At 33.9% G+C, this 20,334-nt stretch overlaps 2 protein-coding genes and 1 pseudogene across 3 annotated transcripts; 2 read left to right on the top strand and 1 right to left on the bottom strand.

Moving 5' to 3' along the window:
- The first annotated feature begins 115 nt into the window (after window positions 1–115).
- On the top strand, window positions 116–5,700 carry LOC140977269 (pyruvate kinase 1, cytosolic-like). Its single transcript, XM_073441951.1, has 16 exons — window positions 116–356; window positions 446–542; window positions 630–727; window positions 890–1,045; window positions 1,361–1,438; window positions 1,857–1,988; window positions 2,409–2,489; window positions 2,605–2,676; window positions 2,817–2,906; window positions 3,342–3,486; window positions 3,711–3,799; window positions 4,081–4,176; window positions 4,321–4,388; window positions 4,485–4,584; window positions 4,956–5,015; window positions 5,276–5,700. Exons 1-16 carry the CDS (start codon window positions 288–290, stop codon window positions 5,426–5,428), a joined length of 1,584 nt encoding a protein of 527 aa, XP_073298052.1. The 5' UTR covers window positions 116–287; the 3' UTR covers window positions 5,429–5,700.
- Window positions 5,701–10,659: 4,959 nt separating this feature from the next.
- On the top strand, window positions 10,660–13,144 carry LOC140977816 (putative homeobox-leucine zipper protein ATHB-51). Of its 2 annotated transcripts, none has more exons than XM_073442551.1 (3): window positions 10,660–10,949; window positions 11,571–11,917; window positions 12,777–13,144. In XM_073442551.1, the coding sequence occupies exons 1-3, from the start codon at window positions 10,853–10,855 to the stop codon at window positions 12,999–13,001; spliced, it is 669 nt and encodes a 222-aa protein (XP_073298652.1). In that variant the 5' UTR covers window positions 10,660–10,852; the 3' UTR covers window positions 13,002–13,144. The 2 variants fall into 2 exon arrangements, with proteins under 2 accessions (XP_073298652.1, XP_073298651.1); XM_073442550.1 differs by having other exon boundaries at window positions 11,568–11,917.
- Window positions 13,145–13,515: 371 nt separating this feature from the next.
- On the bottom strand, window positions 13,516–15,562 carry LOC140977748 (probable glycosyltransferase At5g03795; annotated as a pseudogene).
- Window positions 15,563–20,334: the final 4,772 nt, after the last annotated feature.

The following is a 20,334-nucleotide window of genomic DNA, read 5'->3' as shown; positions in this document are numbered from 1 at the left end:
TTATTTTTTATTGTGAATATCGATAAGATTGATCCGTATCACAGATAAAAATTAGTGAAACTGTAGACTTACTCAAATTATTATAGATCTATACTAACAAATTGGAATCATTTTTTTAGGGAAAGTTATTCCCTTTTGGCCTCGAGTCTACGGGCAATAATTCATTGAAGAGTTGGTGACCTTTTTGTTCTCCATTGGCTGCTGCTACTTTCTCAACCTAGAACAAAACCAACATATTCCAGATTTTGCAGAGAGAAATGCCTCTGAGAAACTGAAAATCGATAAACATGCATTCGAGTCACTTGCTTCTCGAGGAGCCAATTCGAATGGCATCCATTCTCGAGCCATCAAAGGCGGTAAGTTTTTGTATTTGTTTTTGTTTTCCAGATCTATGTTTGTGTGCGGATTTGCGTTTCGCTAAAAAATTTGCCACGCGCACCTACAGAGCTTCTTTCCGGCCTTGGCGAAGATCGTGGGGACGTTGGGGCCACGCTCTCGATCCGTCGAAGTTATTTCCGATTGTCTGAAAGCTGGGATGTCAGGTAATTAAATTAAACTATTTTTTTTTTCTGTTTTGACCTTCGTTGAATGCCTCTTATTGTTATTTTTGTTACGATTTGAATGAACAGTGGCTAGATTTGACTTTTCATGGGGAGATGCTGAGTATCATAAGGGCACGCTGGAGAACTTGAAGATTGCTATTAAGAGCACTAAAAAACTCTGCGCTGTATGTGCACATTGTGCGTGTGTGTCTATATACACACACACACACTCTACAAAGTATCTGTGTGTAATTGTATAGTCATGTTCATGATTTCTCAGAAATATTTTTGGTTTGAATTGTTCAATGAAAATGTGAAACATAATGCATTAGGTTTTGACATTTTAGGTCATGCTGGATACTGTGGGCCCCGAGTTACAAGTTGCTAATAAAAGTGAGAAAGCTATAACACTTAAGGGTGATGAGAAGGTTACTCTGACTCCTGATCAGGGTCAAGAAGCATCATCTGAAGTGTTGCCTATCAACTTTACTGGGCTGTCTAAGGTTTGTATGCTGGTTACTGCTATGTCATTACCGCTTATCAGTTCTCAATGTTTCTAAATCATGTCGTTTGCGTATTGCTTTATTGAAGACTGCGAATCTTATTGAACAAGTTACTCAAAACGTTCGGAAACTCTCATATTTTACTCTTATCTTATTTTTGTTGCTTATTTGGCTCATCATAAAAGAAAATTTAACTTCTTGTGGCCAAATCAGAGACATAGTGTGAACCTTATCTAATAGTTTCGGGAATTGAGGCTTTCTGGTCGGGTTTTTTGGATTTGTTTGATCACTTATGATAAATTTACTTATTTGCAGGCCGTGAAGAAGGGAGACACCATTTTTATGGGGCAATACCTATTTACTGGAAGTGAAACAACTTCTGTTTGGCTGGAGGTATGAAGTGGAGATTTGATTTTGCTAAACTCAGTTTGTTTACAGTGTTGTATAATTTATCGTAACTCAACCGTCTAATGCACCAGATTTTGTTGATTTTTTTCTTTATTTTTACAATTTACTTTCTCCTTGAAACATTTTTCCAAGCATGAAAAAACCTCAGAATGCACGCAAAACATCTAGCCTGGAATGTGAATAAAATAAAGGTTGTATATTTACATTTAATTTAATTCTTGAAGTATGTGCTTTCTTAGATTCCTCTTGTATTTTTTTGTCATGCTGGAAGTTCTCCTCAATCACTAATAGAGCAGTCAGTTGACATGAATGTGAATTCTGAGATTGCCATATGTTATGGATAAATTGTCGGCTATTTTCTTTTCATTATTTGAAAATGAAATTTGAGGATTTGGTTGGGCAGGTGGATGAAGTACAAGGAGATGACGTGGTTTGTGTTATCAAGAATTCTGCAACCTTGTCGGGATCATTGTTTACATTGCATGCTTCTCAAATTCGTATAGACCTTCCTACTCTATCTGACAACGACAAGCAGGTGATCTGCCCCCTAACTGTGCTATATAATTATCTGGTTTTTTCTATGTCCTCGTATCCATGAGGGAGAATTTCGAGGGGTTAATCAGTGAACTTCACAATCTATTGTCACCATTCTTTTGGTCTAGTTTTCGTGTGCCACTTCCTCCAAAATAAATTGTAAGAATGAAGAAAAAGTGTGTAACCATCTAATACTGAATTTTTTGCAGTTATTCTACGCATGAATCACACTAGTAAAACCAAAATAAATGTATGATGGTATTTAGATTCAGAAATATTTAGTATCAATCAAAACAATTAACACAGTTGCGTGAAAGCTTACATGGCAGAACTTCATTGTCTCGTATTTCTTGTCATTCTTGATTTTATCTATTCCATTTATTTTTTAATTTTATATGTCTAGTATTATTTTTAAAATCAGGTTATCAGCTCGTGGGGTGTTCAGAATAAAATCGATTTTCTATCTTTGTCATATACACGTCATGCGGAGGATGTTCGCGAGGTATAATTAAAAAGGTCAAGAAAGCATTTTGATTTGTTTATTTGGTGAATGTGCCTCTTTTGTGTTTTCCCAGTCATTTGTTACTTGGTCACTAATACTTGTCTAAAAAGGGCAGGCTCGCAACTATCTATCCAAGCTTGGTGATCTTAGCCAGACTCAAATCTTTGCTAAAATTGAAAATGTAGAGGTGAATATTGAGGCTCTCTTTAGTTCTTTATGTTAGATAGTGGAGGGATTTGCATTTCCTTCTTATTTGAGGATGGATTTGTAAAACGAGACACTCTGGATAACTCATCAGCGTACCCTTTTGGCATCCCCTATTTGCAGGGTTTGACCCATTTCGATGAGATCCTACAGGAGGCAGATGGTATCATTCTTTCTCGCGGGAACCTTGGCATAGATCTCCCACCTGAGAAAGTAAGAGGTTAAGTTTTTGCAAAAACAGCTTTGTCGGTCGCCATTGCTGTATTTTATGTTTCGCAGTAGTTCTGTGCCAGTTATTGAGAGGACGATTCATTGTTCTGTACTAGCCAATTATGCACTCAATATATTTTTTTTATATTGTCTGAATATTGCTCCTTCATTAACTACAATATACTTTAAGGAGAATCTCCTTTGAGATAACTGTATTACTTTCTCTTTTTGCACCACGGATCAGTTAATTCCATGTGAGATCATATGTGGTTACTTCAGTTTGTAGTTATTTGGTTTTGTTTCCAATTTTATTTATTTATTATTGTGCATATATATCTTAATATATCCCCAGTAAGAATTATGGCCGATTTTTTAACTCTTCGGAACCGACCCACCTCCTTAAAATATTTAGCAGCAGCCTTTTTCCTTTCTTTGCAGGTGTTCTTATTTCAGAAGTCTGCTGTTTATAAATGTAACATGGCTGGAAAGCCTGCAGTTGTTACTCGGGTTGTTGATAGTATGACTGACAATCTCAGGCCCACTCGTGCTGAGGCAACTGATGTTGCTAATGCTGTTTTAGATGGTTAGTCTCTGTCTAAAATGCTTGAAAAGAGTTAATACTACTTCATTAGCACTTATATATTTGAGGTTTTGATGTTGGATTGGAGGGATATGTTGTGACAGGTTTCTTACTTTGTAGCTTCTTTATTATGCACGTTACTTTTGACTAATATACTTTATTTGTCAATGCTTGAGCCTGTCCATTTGTCAACTGAACAATATTGACACTAAATGATTGTGTTTCAGGATGTGATGCAATTCTTCTTGGTGCTGAGACCTTACGCGGACTGTACCCTGTTGAAACAATTTCTACTGTTGGCAAAATTTGTGCTGAGGTAAAACCTTAATGTGCGTTGTCATTATCAATTAAGTTACTTCCAGTTTGTGGTTTTATATCACTTAATATTTTTATTTAGTCCCCTCTCCCTCTTATTTTTATTAATTTTTGTGTTGGGGATATTAGTGCTTCTGCTTCTCGCTTCCAAGAGTTTACAGAATACTTTTTTGAGCGCGTCACTTATTAACAACAATGTCATTCTGTTGGTTGCTTTTAGTGTGGTACACAACCATTATGTGTTAGCTAAATATATTATCTGTTTTCCACATTAATTCACAGGCAGAAAAGGTATTCAATCAAGACCAATACTTCAAGAGAACTGTAAAATATGTCGGTGAACCCATGACTCACTTGGAATCCATTGCCTCCTCTGCGGTAAGAATAAATTCTATAGAAGGATGAGAAGAAGAAACTAATAAAAAAAAGGAAAAGTGATTATATAAATATTTTGTTGTTGAATTGCTATGTTCAAATATATGCCTTTAATTTAATGAATCACTTTCTGCATTTCATCTTTAGGTTCGTGCGGCCCTGAAAGTGAAGGCATCTGTTATAATATGCTTTACCTCTTCTGGAAGGGCAGCAAGGTTCAGTATATTTTGTGACTGAATCTGCATTTAATATCCTGAAATGTTGTGAAAGTATGTTTCTAACTTGACTTCACACGTTGTCTTTTTATGCAGGTTGATAGCAAAGTATAGGCCGACCATGCCTGTTTTATCAGTTGTTATCCCTCGGCTCAAGACAAATCAATTGAAGTGGAGTTTTAGTGGTGCATTTGAGGTATGTCCTTTATAGGCCGACCATGCCTGTTGTAGAAGCTTGCTTTTATTTTCTGGTTTTACCGTCAGATTTAGATTGTTATTATTGACATCGTGTCAGTGCGAAAGGATTAAAAAATTTTATACTGGCTTTTGGGCATTATAGATCTGATACAAGAACATTGGTACTCCAAGAAATATATTACTTTATGGTCCAGTAAATAACATAGTTTGTTCTCGTCCCTCATTTGCTAAATGATCAGCTTGGTGTTCCACATGTTCTCTCAATTTATGCCATTATTTTTCTTCTTGCTTCACTATTTTTCTCCTGATATTTTTAGTCATATAACTATGTTGCAACCGATGCTGATGGATTTAATTTTGAATTTTCAGGCAAGACAGTCACTCTTAGTTCGTGGTCTTTTTCCTCTGCTTGCTGATCCTCGACATCCCGTGAGTTTCTCTTAGCTTTAGGTGGTGCAATGTTTTTAGTTTGCCATATCAGGGCAGACAGTTATATCATGTACTAGAAGATTCGAAGTCGTATATTGCTGTTGCACCAATTTGTTAATTTCCATAGCATCATTGCGTAGTTCATTTTATCTTTTGGTGCACGCTCTTGGTTTTATCATGATACAACCACCTGTTTTGGCATATAGAATTTTCATAAATCATCTTGATGATGGCTAACTAAATGTGGTCTATAATTGCAGGCCGAATCAACTAACGCAACTAATGAATCAGTTCTGAAAGTCGCACTAGATCATGGAAAAGCCTCGGGGGTGATCAAGTCACATGATCGAGTCGTGGTCTGCCAGAAAGTTGGGGATGCATCTGTAGTCAAGATTATAGAGCTTGAAGATTAAATGATTGTTCTGTAATATAGTTTTTGAGCGATATGACAACGTCCCTCGCATTTTTTTTTTTTTTTTGCAATGAATAATAATATTCTGCAATTACCCTTACGTATCATAAACTGGGATTTGATGAATATTCCGTAGGTTTGACATTTAATTATATACTTGGGAGCCTCGTAGTTGTTTTGATATTGTGTAGTTTGTGACGGTTTAGTTGTGAAAACGCTTGACTTGGTCTATTAAACTTCAGTGCATAAGTTGAATGGTTTGCTCACTTTTAATATGGCCGTCAATGTGGATTTGTCGTCCTGGCAAACAATTTAAGTTGTTTGGTTGAAATTATACTGACCCGTTCAAAATGGGCTTAAACTGGCTAGGCCATGAGGGTTGCAGGTGGGTTGGCCTGTGGGCTGAGAAGAATATATTTATTGCCGGAATGTTTTTGTGCTATTATTTTAGATAACATATAAAAGTTTGAAACCAAAAATTAAAATTTTTTAAGATTTTTTTATTGATTTTTATTTATGAAATGATAAATTTAATTAATTATTATCTAATTTTTTTTCAAGGCTTACCAACTTAATTCGCAATCTTACGTTATCTTTTCCCATTCTGTCTTATTGTAAAAAATCACTCACGAATTTATATATGTCACGAAATTTCGGACGTTATCGTTTATAGTTTAAAGAATTAATAGATCAGAACGCAAGGTTGTTGTTTAATTATTATTTGAATATGTTTTCTCAACATGCTGATTAGAAAAATTGTGGTTCCAAAAAAACTTACAAAGTTGGGAAAGAAATAATTTATAGAAAAACATCTCAACTAATTCAAATGCTGTGATCCCTTTGTTTCTTTTCTTTATTTCTTTTTTTTTAAAAAAAAAAATTATACTGCCGCTGTCTTTTTCAGCCGACAAAACAAAACTGTAATCCGAAACGAACAAATATCCGTCTACCTTTTGTTATACAATGGAAAGGCAGAAGGGTATGTATAAAGATCGAAATTTCACCTGCGGATGTATGTCTATACATTGCGACACTCTTTGCTTGCGACACGCATCCATGTCCAATGTCCTGACCACAGATGTCGGAAATTCCAAGGTTTGTTTCGTGTCTTTTCATTGTCATTGTTATTATTATTCTAATGTCTTTCTTTCACCGTCGACTGCAAATTTAGCCTCAGAAACAAACACAAATCGAAGGTTCTCCTTCAGTGAAGCCTTTTTTTTTTTTTTTTTTTTTTTTTTTTTTTTTTNTTGGCTGTGGACGTAAAATTCGAAATAGAGGGAGATTTGTTTTCGAGATTTTGGGCTTTGAATAACTATTCGTACATTGGAGCCCATTTAAGAGTTGATAGGCCCAGTATCTAAGCCCGTTGATTGTTTTTTGACCTACTATCCATAATTTCGTCTTCTCGTTTCAAAATTTGACTCTTTTTTTTTTAAAAAAAAAAAGACACACACACACACACTTGCTTGTCTCATGGCTAGTTTTAATTTTTTGGAAAAACAATAGAAAATATTAGTTGTCAAAATATGCGAGTATTTATGATTTATCACAGTGTATGCAATTGAAAATAAACTAAATAGTTAGAAACGAGAAAACATAATTCAAACTTGTCCACAACTATTTGCTTGATTTTTAATAAACTCAAATTTCAACTTGCTTCACAAAAGTTGTATTTAATTATAATTTTTTTTCATGTATTCATAATAATTAATTTTCATCAGTTATTCTTACACATTGAATTTCGAAAACAAATATGTTCTACATTCATATTGTACTGCATCTCTATCCTCACATCTCTATCCTCACATCATGGATATATATCGACTTATTATCTAAGTGGTAAAGTAGTTGCTGTTACGCCAATGGCTTCACAAAATTCATTTGATCTGCTAGCAATATTTGGCTTCTTAGGATACTGTTTGCGGCCAAACATATATACATATATATATATATACACCGACAATATTCTAGGTCGAGTAGGTGATCCGCATGCTCTCAAACTTGACATACATGCACACTCAATAGTATAGTACTCATCGAGTAGCTAATGAATCTGACCTGCTTAATCCAAACCCAACTCCTGTCGGGTTATGTCTGAACCCAATATCACATGCAACCCTAGCTAGCTACTCATACAATATGTTTGATTAAATTCTTGCGTTTTGAATTTAGCTATTACAATAGGTCAGTGATTGATATATAATGAGTTTTGGTGATTTTTATGAGACATGGACAAGTGTATGCCTCTGGTGGTTGAGCGATTGAAGTACTTACAAATTACAATATCACCCCCCAATTAACATTTAAGTAATGTCTGCGTTATTTATGAAACAGTTGGTGTGTGTATGCACATATTTATATATACGTTGCATAAATTAATCAATCCTAGCTAAGCTACATGGACTTAGTCTCCATCATCAAGTTTTACAAGTCTGATCAAGTCATTATCAATTATTTTACTTTGTATTAATTAAAATTTAAGCAAATCCTTGAGCTGGGAGTACTCTAAATACATGAGATTAGTTAATATATATAGTATTTAATTAGAACAAACGATGAAATTTCTTGGTCCACTGGAGTCAACTAAATACAACCGATGAATGTAAGGTGGGATTCGTGTATTAAACTTGTTTGTTGGTCGTTGAGGTATAGAGTAATGAATTGTGCTTTTATAAACTTTATTTCACAACCAAACTAGTAAATATTTTTAAATTTTGCATTCCTTTATTGCCTTCATATATGATGACTGACGTATATGCATATGTCTCACATTTAATTTTGCTATATCATTTTTATTTTTTTGCTTTAATGAGGCGCGCAAAAACTGACCAAGAATATGTATGTATATATTTGAATTTACAACTATATATATAGCTATATATGAAAACAGAAGTTTAAATTTTTGTTTAAATAAATTGAAGAAATTGTATTTTGGTTATGTAAGTTTGCGATTTGGTTCTTCTATGTTTGATAAATTTCAATTTTAGTCTGTTATATTTGTTTTTTTATCGACAATTTTAGTTATTTTTTTCAATATGGAGCCGATGTGACACCAATACGACATTGATGTGGTGTTGTGTGTAGTGTCGCCCGTATTATACTTCCGATGAAAAATAAGATAAAAATATTATATATTTGTTGATCATCCATTAAAATACTTTTATATTAATCATAATTATATTGTCAACGGGGATACTCAAGAAGGATATTTTAAAATATAATTTATGAATCATAAAAAAAAATAAATGATTATATATTAAAATTCTTGAATTTAAGAGATATAAATGTGGTCGATGGGTTTTCAATTAACCTATAAATTTTTATGGATTAAATTGCTACGAAGAACCAATAACTCGTCCTCTTTATTTACCTGATGAATCAAAATATATTTCAAAATAATTGAGCATATATATAGGCGCCAAGTTCATGGACCATTTCATGTTACATGCTTTTATGTACAATAAATAAATAAGATAATTAATATTGAATTTAATTTCTTTTTGGTGATAATTATTAATTAAAAAAAATATCCACATGTTCGGTTCAATTTTACGTAATCAATTTAATTAGTACAGCTAGGTCGGCAGTTGCACCATCCGTTTAAGTTGTTGTACAATAAGACGACCCCCTCCCCCTACGAAAACGGCGTGCCCCCAATTTGAACGGACAGAAGACTTAGGGATCGGCGCCTTTGTGCCTCCATTCCTATTTTATTTTTTTCTTTAAATCGGTGCGATTATTAGTATTACTATTCTTATAATAATATTATTAATAATAATAATAATAATAATAATAATAATAATAATAATAATTTTATTTTCATTTGCAACACATTGCATATATGCATTCCGTTATATAATTTATTAATTTAAATATATATAGATTATTTCATTAATTAGAGCGATTATATTTTTTTAGAAATTGAAAACTAAAATGTAAAGTGATCAAGATCTCTTGTCCATTATGTTATACTTAAAATTTAGATATAAGTTTTCTTGTTAAAATTAATTGATCTCTTTATCATATGAAGGGTATTAATATAATAAAAATTCAAAGAATGGAATTTAGATCTCTTAACCTTTATTTAATGGACATTACTCAAGTACGAGCTATGTTCCTTTGTCCCAACCCAGCCTCCCCACTGTTAGCACATACGTTGCGATTTATAAGTTAAATAATTGAATGCGACAGCAGTAAAAATAAAAGGATTCAGAATTCAGCAGAAAGAAGATTAAGAAGGTTGAATTTACCACGAAATTTAAAACAAGTCATTAATCTAGATATATATATATATATATATATGTGTATGTGTGTACGCGCGCGAGTGTGTCATCAATTTGATGACGAGTCTTGAAATTTGGGGGCATGCAGGGTGTTGTTAAAACGTGGCAGACTGTGTATACTGATTCCTTGTTTGCAATATCTTAAGAAAACCACCCAAAGCTTCATCCTCGATTCACAGATTGTTAATATAATGGACCAAAGGGCGCAGCAGTCCGAATCTTTGGATGCATGCATGTCGTTAAAATTGTACTACTCTGAACCATTTTAATTNTAACAAATTGTAAGAAAAAGTAGCCAAGGAGGCGTGAGAAAGGGTAGGCATATTGTCAGCTGCAAAGGACAGGGATTTAATGGGGACCAGATTACGACCTTTGATTTCTACTTACATCCAACCGACAACATCTCCTCATTTTTCCTTTTCTTAATTTGAACTTTCAAACCCTTTTTCTCTCTTAAGCACACACTATTTTTCATATATATTATATATATATGGCCTCGGCCAGGGGGTCAAAGTTATATATAATATAAAATAACAATTAAAAAAAAAAGAGATTTTATTTTTACATGCATACTAATAATATGTGTATAAGTGTGTGTATATATATAACGGTAAACAAAATATTAAAAGAGAGAGTGGACCATCCAATCTGTCTGCCTTTTACTTTGTCACTGATCTTTGATATATATCATGTGTGCCAAACTAATTTTTTTTTTTTAAAAAAATGATAATTAACTTAGTTGCAATTATGTAATATTTTGAAAGTTAAAATATCCTAGAAATATTGTGTGTCGTGTAACAAGTATATATTATATATTATGTGAAAAATATTTAATAGGAATTGTGTAAAATTAAAAATATATGAAAAGGAATAGTAGTACTATGGTAGTAGTATTTATTAGTTGCGTCAAAAGTAAGTGGCATGCATGGATCTCGGCCTACAAAAAAGCCATCCCCCTTTTTTCTTTCTCTTGCGGACGATATTCTTGTAACTCTTGGTTCTAACCCTTCAAAAGAGAGCTTCAAAGCAACTTCCATCTCTCATTTTTCTATATAGATATATATACCTAATTTCGGGATTCTGTATATTGTCTGTTTGAAAGGGGTATACGAGAGGGTTCGGTCTAATTTTCTTCAGTAATGGATTGGAATGGTAATCCGAGAGTTCCCTTTGTTTCTCATCAACCTGAGAATTCTTTTGGTTTTCTCCACAACTATAACTATGACCAATTTTCAGGTAATTTACTTTTGATTTTCTCATGTTGTTCTTGCATGGACCGACTATATAAGCAGCTGTCTCAGACCTAGCAGATATTCATGCCGAAGAAATGCGAAAGTAGATTTATGATGAGGGGCTTGTGTTTGGTTGAACTTTCTTTTATATCCGGGTTAAATACTTCGAAAGAAGTTTGTGAACATTTTTCTACACATGTATCTGGTAAGAGATTTATATAGGTTGATGTTGTAAGTTTAATCACTTTTTCTCTTTTTATTTTGGTTTTAAAGCAAAATTAGTTGAGTTTACATTTGGAATATATAGGCCAGAATTTTCAAATTTTGAAAAAACCGGTTTATAGTATGTGTATCTGTTGAAAAGCTGGTTCAGAAAACAATAATTTTCTTAAGTAGATGCAAACAAATAGCCACTAAATGTTTTGAGTCGAGAAATTATATGAATCAAACACGCGCAGCATCCTTGGTGTTTTATAATTAAGGATCAAAATTTCCTCGGAAAATTACATAAAAATTCAAAATTGTAAGAAGATGGCTCTGACTGACCCTTTAGCTGCATGTTACAAGAATTCTTTACCATAATTAATGATAACTGAAAATGTTGCATATTTTCACATTCCAGCAGGTTTGGAAATGAAGCAGCAATCTATCCAGGGGACACACCATGCGGCTCTGCTACCAACATTACTAGAGAAAAACCATAGTTACGGGATGCAGCAGGACTTGAAGAAGAAACGATTGAGCAACGAGCAGCTGGAATCCCTGGAGAACAGTTTCCAGGACGAGATCAAGCTGGACCCTGACAGGAAAATGAAGCTGGCGAGAGATCTGGGGATGCAGCCCCGACAGATTGCTGTATGGTTCCAGAATCGGCGGGCTCGATGGAAGGCCAAACAGCTCGAGCGCTTGTACGATGCACTTAAGCAAGAGTTTGATAATGTTTCCAGGGAAAAGCAAAAACTTCAACAGGAGGTATGATTTAAATTTACGAGTAATTTTTTGTAAATTTGTTTAATCATAGTTCTTGGTTGGATTCCTTTAGATTACATTAGCGTATCTAATTTCAAGATTCGGCTCAATCATATAGTCAATTTTTTTGGCCTATGAATTCCTTTAACTGATAATAACCTACAGGATTTAGGGAGTCGAAGATCCAGTCTACTACTGAGATTATAACTTAAAGTAGAACATAAATTTTTCCGAAATAATACAACATATTTATCTTTTTCAATTACCAAGAGATGGCAATTCATCTCTCTCACCGGATTCCTCACTGACCAACATATTTAAAAATAAATTAAATCATGGGAAAATTATTATATTGAAGTTTTCTGCGAATGCATGGCGATTATTAGTATCTAACTTGTTATTTTAAAAAAAACTTATTATTTAATAGAGTCCCTACTTGGTCGATGTGCTTCTATCCATTGTTTTATGAGGGGACAGACATCATTTATACATGTTTTTATTTGACGTCCTCGGAACACATAAAAAGGTTGTTAGAGATGTCCTCTGCCATCAACCATGAATTTATAAATTTATCTCATGTATTTATGACTCTTGGGTTTTTTTTTAAAAAAAATCAGATTTCAGAGCTTTACAGTATTTGACCCCCACTTTTATTCTATTTGAAAAATGGGAGTACTAAAAAAAAAACTTCAAAATTTTATGCCAACTTTTTAAAAATAATGAAAACATAAAAACTATATATTTCAGTTAGTCTCAGTTTCAACAAACAAAGCCCTGAAATAGTGCACACTTTATAATTCTCATATACAATACAAAGTTTTGGGCTCATAAATATATTTTTCTTTCCACAAATCAACTTTAGGTTTTGGCATTGAGGGCTATTGTACTGAAGCAGCAAGTGGCAAAGAAGCAAGTCTCAACAGGCTACACAGAAGTGTCCGGTGAAGAAACGGTCGAGAGCACGTCGATCCCAGCATCCATTAACCCTGGTGGAGTTCATCAGATTACAGAATGCAACTCTTTGTTGAACATGGAGGACTACAATCAAGCTGTGATGAACCCTCCATATTGGGCTAATATGCCTTAAAACGAAATGACCTAATGGCTTGCTATTTCCTTTGTTTGTTTATATTTCCCCTTAAACTAAAGATGTAGTGATGATAATCCTAATCCTAGTTAGGCCCTAACTATACAAGGTACGTACTTTTGAGAGGGATGATTAGTTTGCCGATTCAATATCTTTTTTTTTTTTTTTTTTTTTTTTTTTTTTTTTTTTTTTTNCTCTCATAATTCTACAAGAAAATTTTTACGTCGCTGATTGGCATAATTCACTAGGGATTGAGTGAAATTTAAAGGTTTACCTTTATTGAGAAAGACGATGTCAATACTTGCATCAATATTCAACAAAAAAATTAAACTATTCATTGTGTTTGAAATGTTGTAGTGTTGATTTGGCCCATTAATTAGTTGGTCAATTTTGGTAAAACCTAGATGGTTAAGTAATATATACATTCAAAAACTCTATATACACGAGGTCTGATAAATTTTGAAGTTTACAAGACTTAATAGGCTTACATATGTAAATTTGAGCCATAGAATCATCAACTACCTTCTTCATCGTCAAACCTAACATCAAGCCTACGAAGCCAAATCGAATGCAATATCATATGAAACACATCGTAACGTTTAGGAGGCGAATTAACCTCAAAATGCCTCCTCATCTGTACCTCTTCTCTGCATCTCCATATACTTCCTCAACGGAATAGCCATCATTTATTTTTCCAAATTTGGAATATCCTTCACAAGAACAATGACCGCGAATGTCTCCCAGTTCCAAACATCGCTGAAAGGGATGACATAACTATCTTTTATCAGTACAGGAACGCATCCCAGATAGAGCCCCTCCACCATTCTCGGGCTCGCAACTTCGTAGCCGCTGGGGCAGATGCAGTATCGGCTTTTTAGCATCATGCCATGGTAGGAGATGTTTTTGGGCAGGTATTTGTAGATTTCAACATCCGGGTCTGTCTTGTTTTCCTAGAGTTCGAAGAGGATAGGGCGGATTGGACCATGGACGCCGCCAGCGTAAAAGACGAGTATGGGTCTTTGGGAGGGCGGCAGGCTACCAATGAGGCCGCTGGTGATCCCTCCAGGGAGGAAGATTTCGGGGATAGATACGCCTTCAGATGGGTTGAAGTTTTCCGAGGTGTTGGCGTTGCACAATGCTCAGATGGCGTTCTTATACAGGTTTGGGATTGGAGAAGAACTCTCTGGTCCCTAAATTAAATGGACATCATATTCGTTTGTGTGTCACACTGCAAGACACAATCACTTTATAAGATTTATATATATAATATGCAATCCATGCAGTAAAATTCAAGCATTTCATTACATAAAAAAATAATTTTTTCACACCCAATCATGGTAAGCAAGCACGAAATGATCAGCATCAAGGCTTCGATTCCAGTAAGGAAACTTGTGAGAAACAAAATTTACATAATCCGATGCCGTGTTCTACATCAGACTCCATTCATGGGATTCGCGCACGTAAATCAGCTGTGTTATCATAGTTACGCTGAATGGAAGGAAGAACAGGTGAGCTTTGCGTCCAATGTCCGAAAATGGCTAACTTCCATATTCTGTATAAAAATTCCCTCGATCGCGTATGTATGCTTGCAGGGGCAAAAGTGAAATACCGGGGGCTCCCCTTCTTCGTATATGAAAATCTTGAATCTCTTCTCCATTTCCAAACAATTCCTGCAAATTTTTTATTCAAATAAGCTTCGGGATCTTCTTCGGTTTGGTTCCGGCCTTTAGCTTTCTTGATTGCAGCTCGAGCTTGAATCAAATCGGCCTCTAATTGCTTCGAATCACTATACTTTCTTTGTGAGTTTGGAGCCTTTGTAACATTTTGATGTCCATCTCCATTTTCGACCTGTCAAATTAACTATCAAAAGATGAGAGCATGTCGCCAAATTTATGTTCTGTTTAATATGTTTACAAGTCCGGGGTCCGGGTTTTTCTTTCTAAGCCAATACTAAACTTTATACTTTTGGGGAAAAAAAGTAAGACATAAATGAATATTTATTTTTTATTTGCATTTATATGTAAAATGATCTAAAATCATTGTCATATGATGTGCGCAGAATGCATGTTCGAGGTTGTGGAAGGGGCAAAAAGATTTATAACATGTATTTTTTTTAAAAAAAATGAATTTAATCTCCATAAATAATAAAAAATTGTGCATTATATATTCATATAGCTTTTTTTTACTAAAATATGTAATGTCCATTCCAAATAAAAATCTTGAATTACGTCATATTAAAATATAATATAATAATGAGCAATACTCAATAGATTTTAAATTTTTTAGATTTTCGTACTGTTATATATATTTTTTCTAAAATAATTATGTAGAAGTTGCAAACCTTAGTACAAAGAAAACATCGATTTTAAATTTTTTTTTAATTTCACAAGTCTGATTTGATTTTGTAAAATCTCCATCAAAATTTTAGTGAGTTTCGATATATCCTCTAGATTTTTTAAAGGTTTTTCGGAATTCAGTGGAAATTATTCAGGAAAGAACCGCAAGTGTGATTTCGATTCACTCACTATCTCCGGAACCAAAAATTGCGGGATATCGACCATATTTAATGTAAAGATCGTAAATTCTGTCAAGTTTTATGCAAAAGAAAATCGTCCTTCTATTTTATCGAATTGGGCATACAATTCTTTCTATATATATATATATATATATATATTCCAACATAACTTTAAAACAAAGAATCGAGAGAGGACAAATATAAACATAGAAATATTTAAAAAAGAGACATAATAATCCTATTTTGTGGAAGCATTTGGACATATGCATCCTTGTGAAAACATTCCCGAAAGAACTGCCAACTTGGTCTACTGCTGTTGTCTTTACTCATGAGGAAAATCCAAATAATTGGGTTTTCAGAACATATTATCCGATTCTTTTTATTGTTTGGTTTTTTTATATATGTTATGGACTATCGAGTTTCAATTTTAATATGTTTTTTTTTGGCAATATTAATCCTTTGACATAGCGTTAAGCTGTTAACCTAGTGCCAGCATGTCGCTGACCTGATGCTCATATAGTTGTAGGTGAGTACGTGATGTTTACATGTGTAATGTCATATTAACACTTCAATAAAAAAATGATTAAAATGATAACATTTAAATATAAATGACTTAGATAGATCTAAATGATAATATAAAGGACCAAAATAACAATTACGTAAACATGCTTGATAAAAAAAATACAAGTTTTCGTATACAAATTATGTTCATTCATATTCTATGTTTTGGAGATTCTGTTCCACTACGAAAGAATATGATTCCATTGATTGCTATATTTATTTTTATTATTATTATTCATCGATTATCCCAGGAGGTACATAGACGTCATAATCAGCACATCAAATAAAAAAAGACATTATTATTTATTTTATTTTTTTGAAAAATCCTAAGTGCCCAAAATATTAAAGGGTCTCCATTGACAGCAATGCATTTAACTCAAATAACTTATTGTTATAATAATAATAAAGCATAAAAATAAGTGTGAAACGGTGAATATCCCAACAAAGACCAAGGAAATAAGACAAACTCGCAATTAGCTGTGGTCCTTATCGACTATGTTGGTCGTCATACTTCGTTCCAATGATGTTTAAATCATCAACATATACAACAATAATTACGCATCCGGATGTTGTTTTCTTAATGAAAATACAAGGGCATATTGAATTTTTTACATATCCCTTTTTAATCAAGTGATCACATAGTCGATTATACAACATTCGGCCCGATTGCTTTAACCCATATAATGATCTTTGTAATTTCACAGAATAACATTTTCTGGGTTTTGAACTTTGTGCTTCATGCATTTTAAATCCTTCAGGGATTTTCATATATATATTACTATCAGGTGATCCATATAAGTAAGCTGTAACAACATCCATAAGACGCATTTCTAAATTTTCAGATACCGCCAAGTTAATCAAATACCGAAACATAATTGCATCCATCACGGGAGAATACGTTTCTTCATAATCAATTACAGGCCTTTGAGAAAAACCTTGTGCGACAAGTTGAGCTTTATATCTTACTATTTCATTTTTCTCATTTCGCTTTCGAATAAAAACCCATTTGTATCCAACAGGTTTTACACCTTCAGGTGTAAGGACTATAGGTCCAAAAACATTACGTTTATTTAGCGAATCCAATTCAACCTGGATGGCATCTTTCCATTTTATCCAATCCTGCCGATTTTTACATTCACCAAAAGATTTTGGTTCATGATCTTCATTATCATTTATGATGTCGATTGCCACATTATAAGAAAATATATCATCAATTTCTTCTATATCTTTTCGGTTCCATATTTTTCCAGTATTAATATAATTGATAGAGATTTCATGATTCTCGTCAGTTTGTGGTTCTGACAAAACATTTTCATCATCATGTGTTTCTTCAGGAACATCATTCTCTATTTTGTGATCATTATGTGTTTCTTCAGGAACATCATTCTCTATTTTGTGATCATTGTGTTTCTCTATGAATTTTCTTTTTCGAGGATTTTTATCCTTGGAACCAACTGGCCTTCCACGCTTCAGGCGTTTAATGACATCATGACTATCTTCAATTTGTTTCTTCGGAATTTCAATTCGAGCAGGGGCATTTGCAGCATGTATATATGATTTAGTTACCCCTTTTGTGTCTGCAAATGCATCTGGTATTTGATTTGCTATTCTTTGCAAGTGCACAATTTGCTGTACATCTTTTTCACATTGTTTTGTTCTTGGATCCAGATGTAACAATGATGATACATACCATGTAATTTCTTTTTCGGTATGTTTCTGTTCTCCCCCTAACATTGGGAAGATTTCCTCATTAAAATGACAATCAGCAAAACGTGCTGTGAACACGTCGCCTGTCTGTGGTTCAAGATATCGAATGATCGATGGACTATCATAACCAATATAAATTCCAATCTTTCTTTGAGGTCCCATTTTCTTTCGTTGAGGTGGTGCAATAGGCACATACACCATACATCCAAAAATTCTCAGATGAGAAATGTCTGGTTCTTTACCAAATGCAAGCTGCAATGGGGAGTATTTATGATATGCACTTGGTCTGATGCGAATTAATGAAGCAGCATGTAAAATTGCATGTCCCCATATAGAAATAGGGAGCTTTGTTTTCATAATCATTGGTCTAGCAATCATTTGCAGACGTTTAATCAATGATTCAGCCAATCCATTTTGAGTATGTACATGAGCAACAGGATGCTCAACAATGATTCCCATAGACATACAATAATCATTGAAAGTCTGGGAAGTAAATTCACCAGCATTATCAAGTCTAATTTTCTTGATTGTATAATCGGGAAATTGATTCCTCAATTTTATTATTTGAGCAAGTAATCTTGCAAATGCAACATTTCGAGTTGACAATAAACATACATGTGACCATCTGCTGGAGGCATCAATCAATACCATAAAGTATCTGAATGGTCCACATGGTGGATGGATTGGTCCACAAATATCACCCTGAATACGTTCAAGAAACATTGGTGATTCAGTTTGGATTTTGGCTGGTGATGGTCTTATAATAAGTTTTCCAAGAGAACATGCTTTACATTGAAACTTATTATTCTGAAAGATCTTCTGGTCTTTCAATGGATGACCATGTGTATTTTCTATAATTCTTCGCATCATTGTTGAACCAGGATGTCCTAATCGATCATGCCAATTGGTTAATATTGAAGAATTATCAATTACCATGTTTGATTCAATGGGACGTATATGTGTATAATGCAATCCAGTAGGGAGCATTGGTAGTTTTTCAATCACATATTTCTTTCCTGATTTATATGTGGTAAGACACATATATTTCTCATTCCCTTCATTCATTGTTTGAGTATCATACCCATGGGAATATATATCATTAAAACTCAACAAATTTCTTTTCGATTGTGGTGAATATAAAGCATCATTGATCAAAAATTTTGTACCATTAGGTAACAAAAATTGTGCTTTACCACATCCTTTAATCAAGTCTACAGGACCTGATATTGTATTCACCGTTGTTTTTGTTGGTTTTAGTTCCAAGAAATATCTTTTATCTCGGAGGATAGTGTGCGTTGTACCACTATCAGGTATGCAAACTTCAGCTTGGTTCGTAGCATTTTCCATATTTGAACTTCAAAAAAATATGCAATGAAATAAAATTATTGACAATAAAATACAATACAATATAACATACTATAAAACATTATCATACGAATACATAAAAAATAAAATATTTTACATATTTATTCCACCATCAAATTGATCATTATCTGAGAAATCAATCAGAAAATCTCCAGCATCAAAATGAGTTGAACCACTCAAAGGTTCACTGTGTTCAGTAAAGTTGGTCTCCTTTTCTTTCCCCTTTATTGATTCTTTATAAAGTTTACAAAGGTGCTCAGGGGCTCGACAAATACGGGACCAATGTCCTGGAGTACCACATCTGAAACAAGAACTTTCAAATCTTTTTGAGTGATTCTCATTAACACTCATATTCTCTTGATGCCTTTTCGGTGGATGGTTTGGGACGCTCTTTTGAGATGAGTTATAGAAATAACTATCTCGATTATTTTCAAAACCACGGCCGCGTCCACGACCACGACCACTTCCACGTCCACGTCCACGACCACGACCTCGATTTTGTCCTCGACCAAAATCTTGTCTATAACTTTGATTTTGGTTTCCAGGTTTAAATTCATTTTTGCTTACGACATTTACTTCAGGAAATGCCGTTGAACCAGTGGGTCGTGCCTGATGATTTCTCATTAAAAGCTCATTATTCTTTTCCGCCACAAGGAGACAGGCGATTAGTTCAGAATATCTCGAAAATCCACGCACTCTATATTGTTGTTGTAGAGTTATATTCGATGCGTGAAAAGTGGAAAATGTTTTTTCAAGCATTTCCAATTCAGTAATCTCATGCCCACAAAATTTCAGTTGCGAGATCATTCGATACATCGCCGAGTTGTAATCACTGACTTTCTTAAAATCTTGTAATCTCAACGTATTTCATTCATCCCGGGCGGTCGGAAGTATACCTTCTCTTATATGTTTGAATCTTTCTTTTAATCCCTTCCACAAAGCCATGAGATCTTTTTCAATCAGATATTCACATTTTAATCCCTCGTCGAGATGTCGACGCAAAAATATCATGGCTCTTACCTTTTCTTGTGATGTGCATATGCCATTTTCTTTTATGGTCTCATTTAGACCTAATGACTCAAGATGCATTTCTACATCGAGAGTCCATGACATATAATTTTTTCCCGTAGTATCAAGAGCAATGAATTCGAGCTTTGCCAAGTTTGACATGGTGGTACTAAAAAA

Source organism: Primulina huaijiensis, chromosome 5 (genome assembly GCF_012295235.1).
Source record: "Primulina huaijiensis isolate GDHJ02 chromosome 5, ASM1229523v2, whole genome shotgun sequence".
Classification (NCBI taxonomy): domain Eukaryota; kingdom Viridiplantae; phylum Streptophyta; class Magnoliopsida; order Lamiales; family Gesneriaceae; genus Primulina; species Primulina huaijiensis.
Note: the sequence above shows the minus strand (reverse complement) of the source record. Positions and strands in the feature narration are given on the sequence as shown.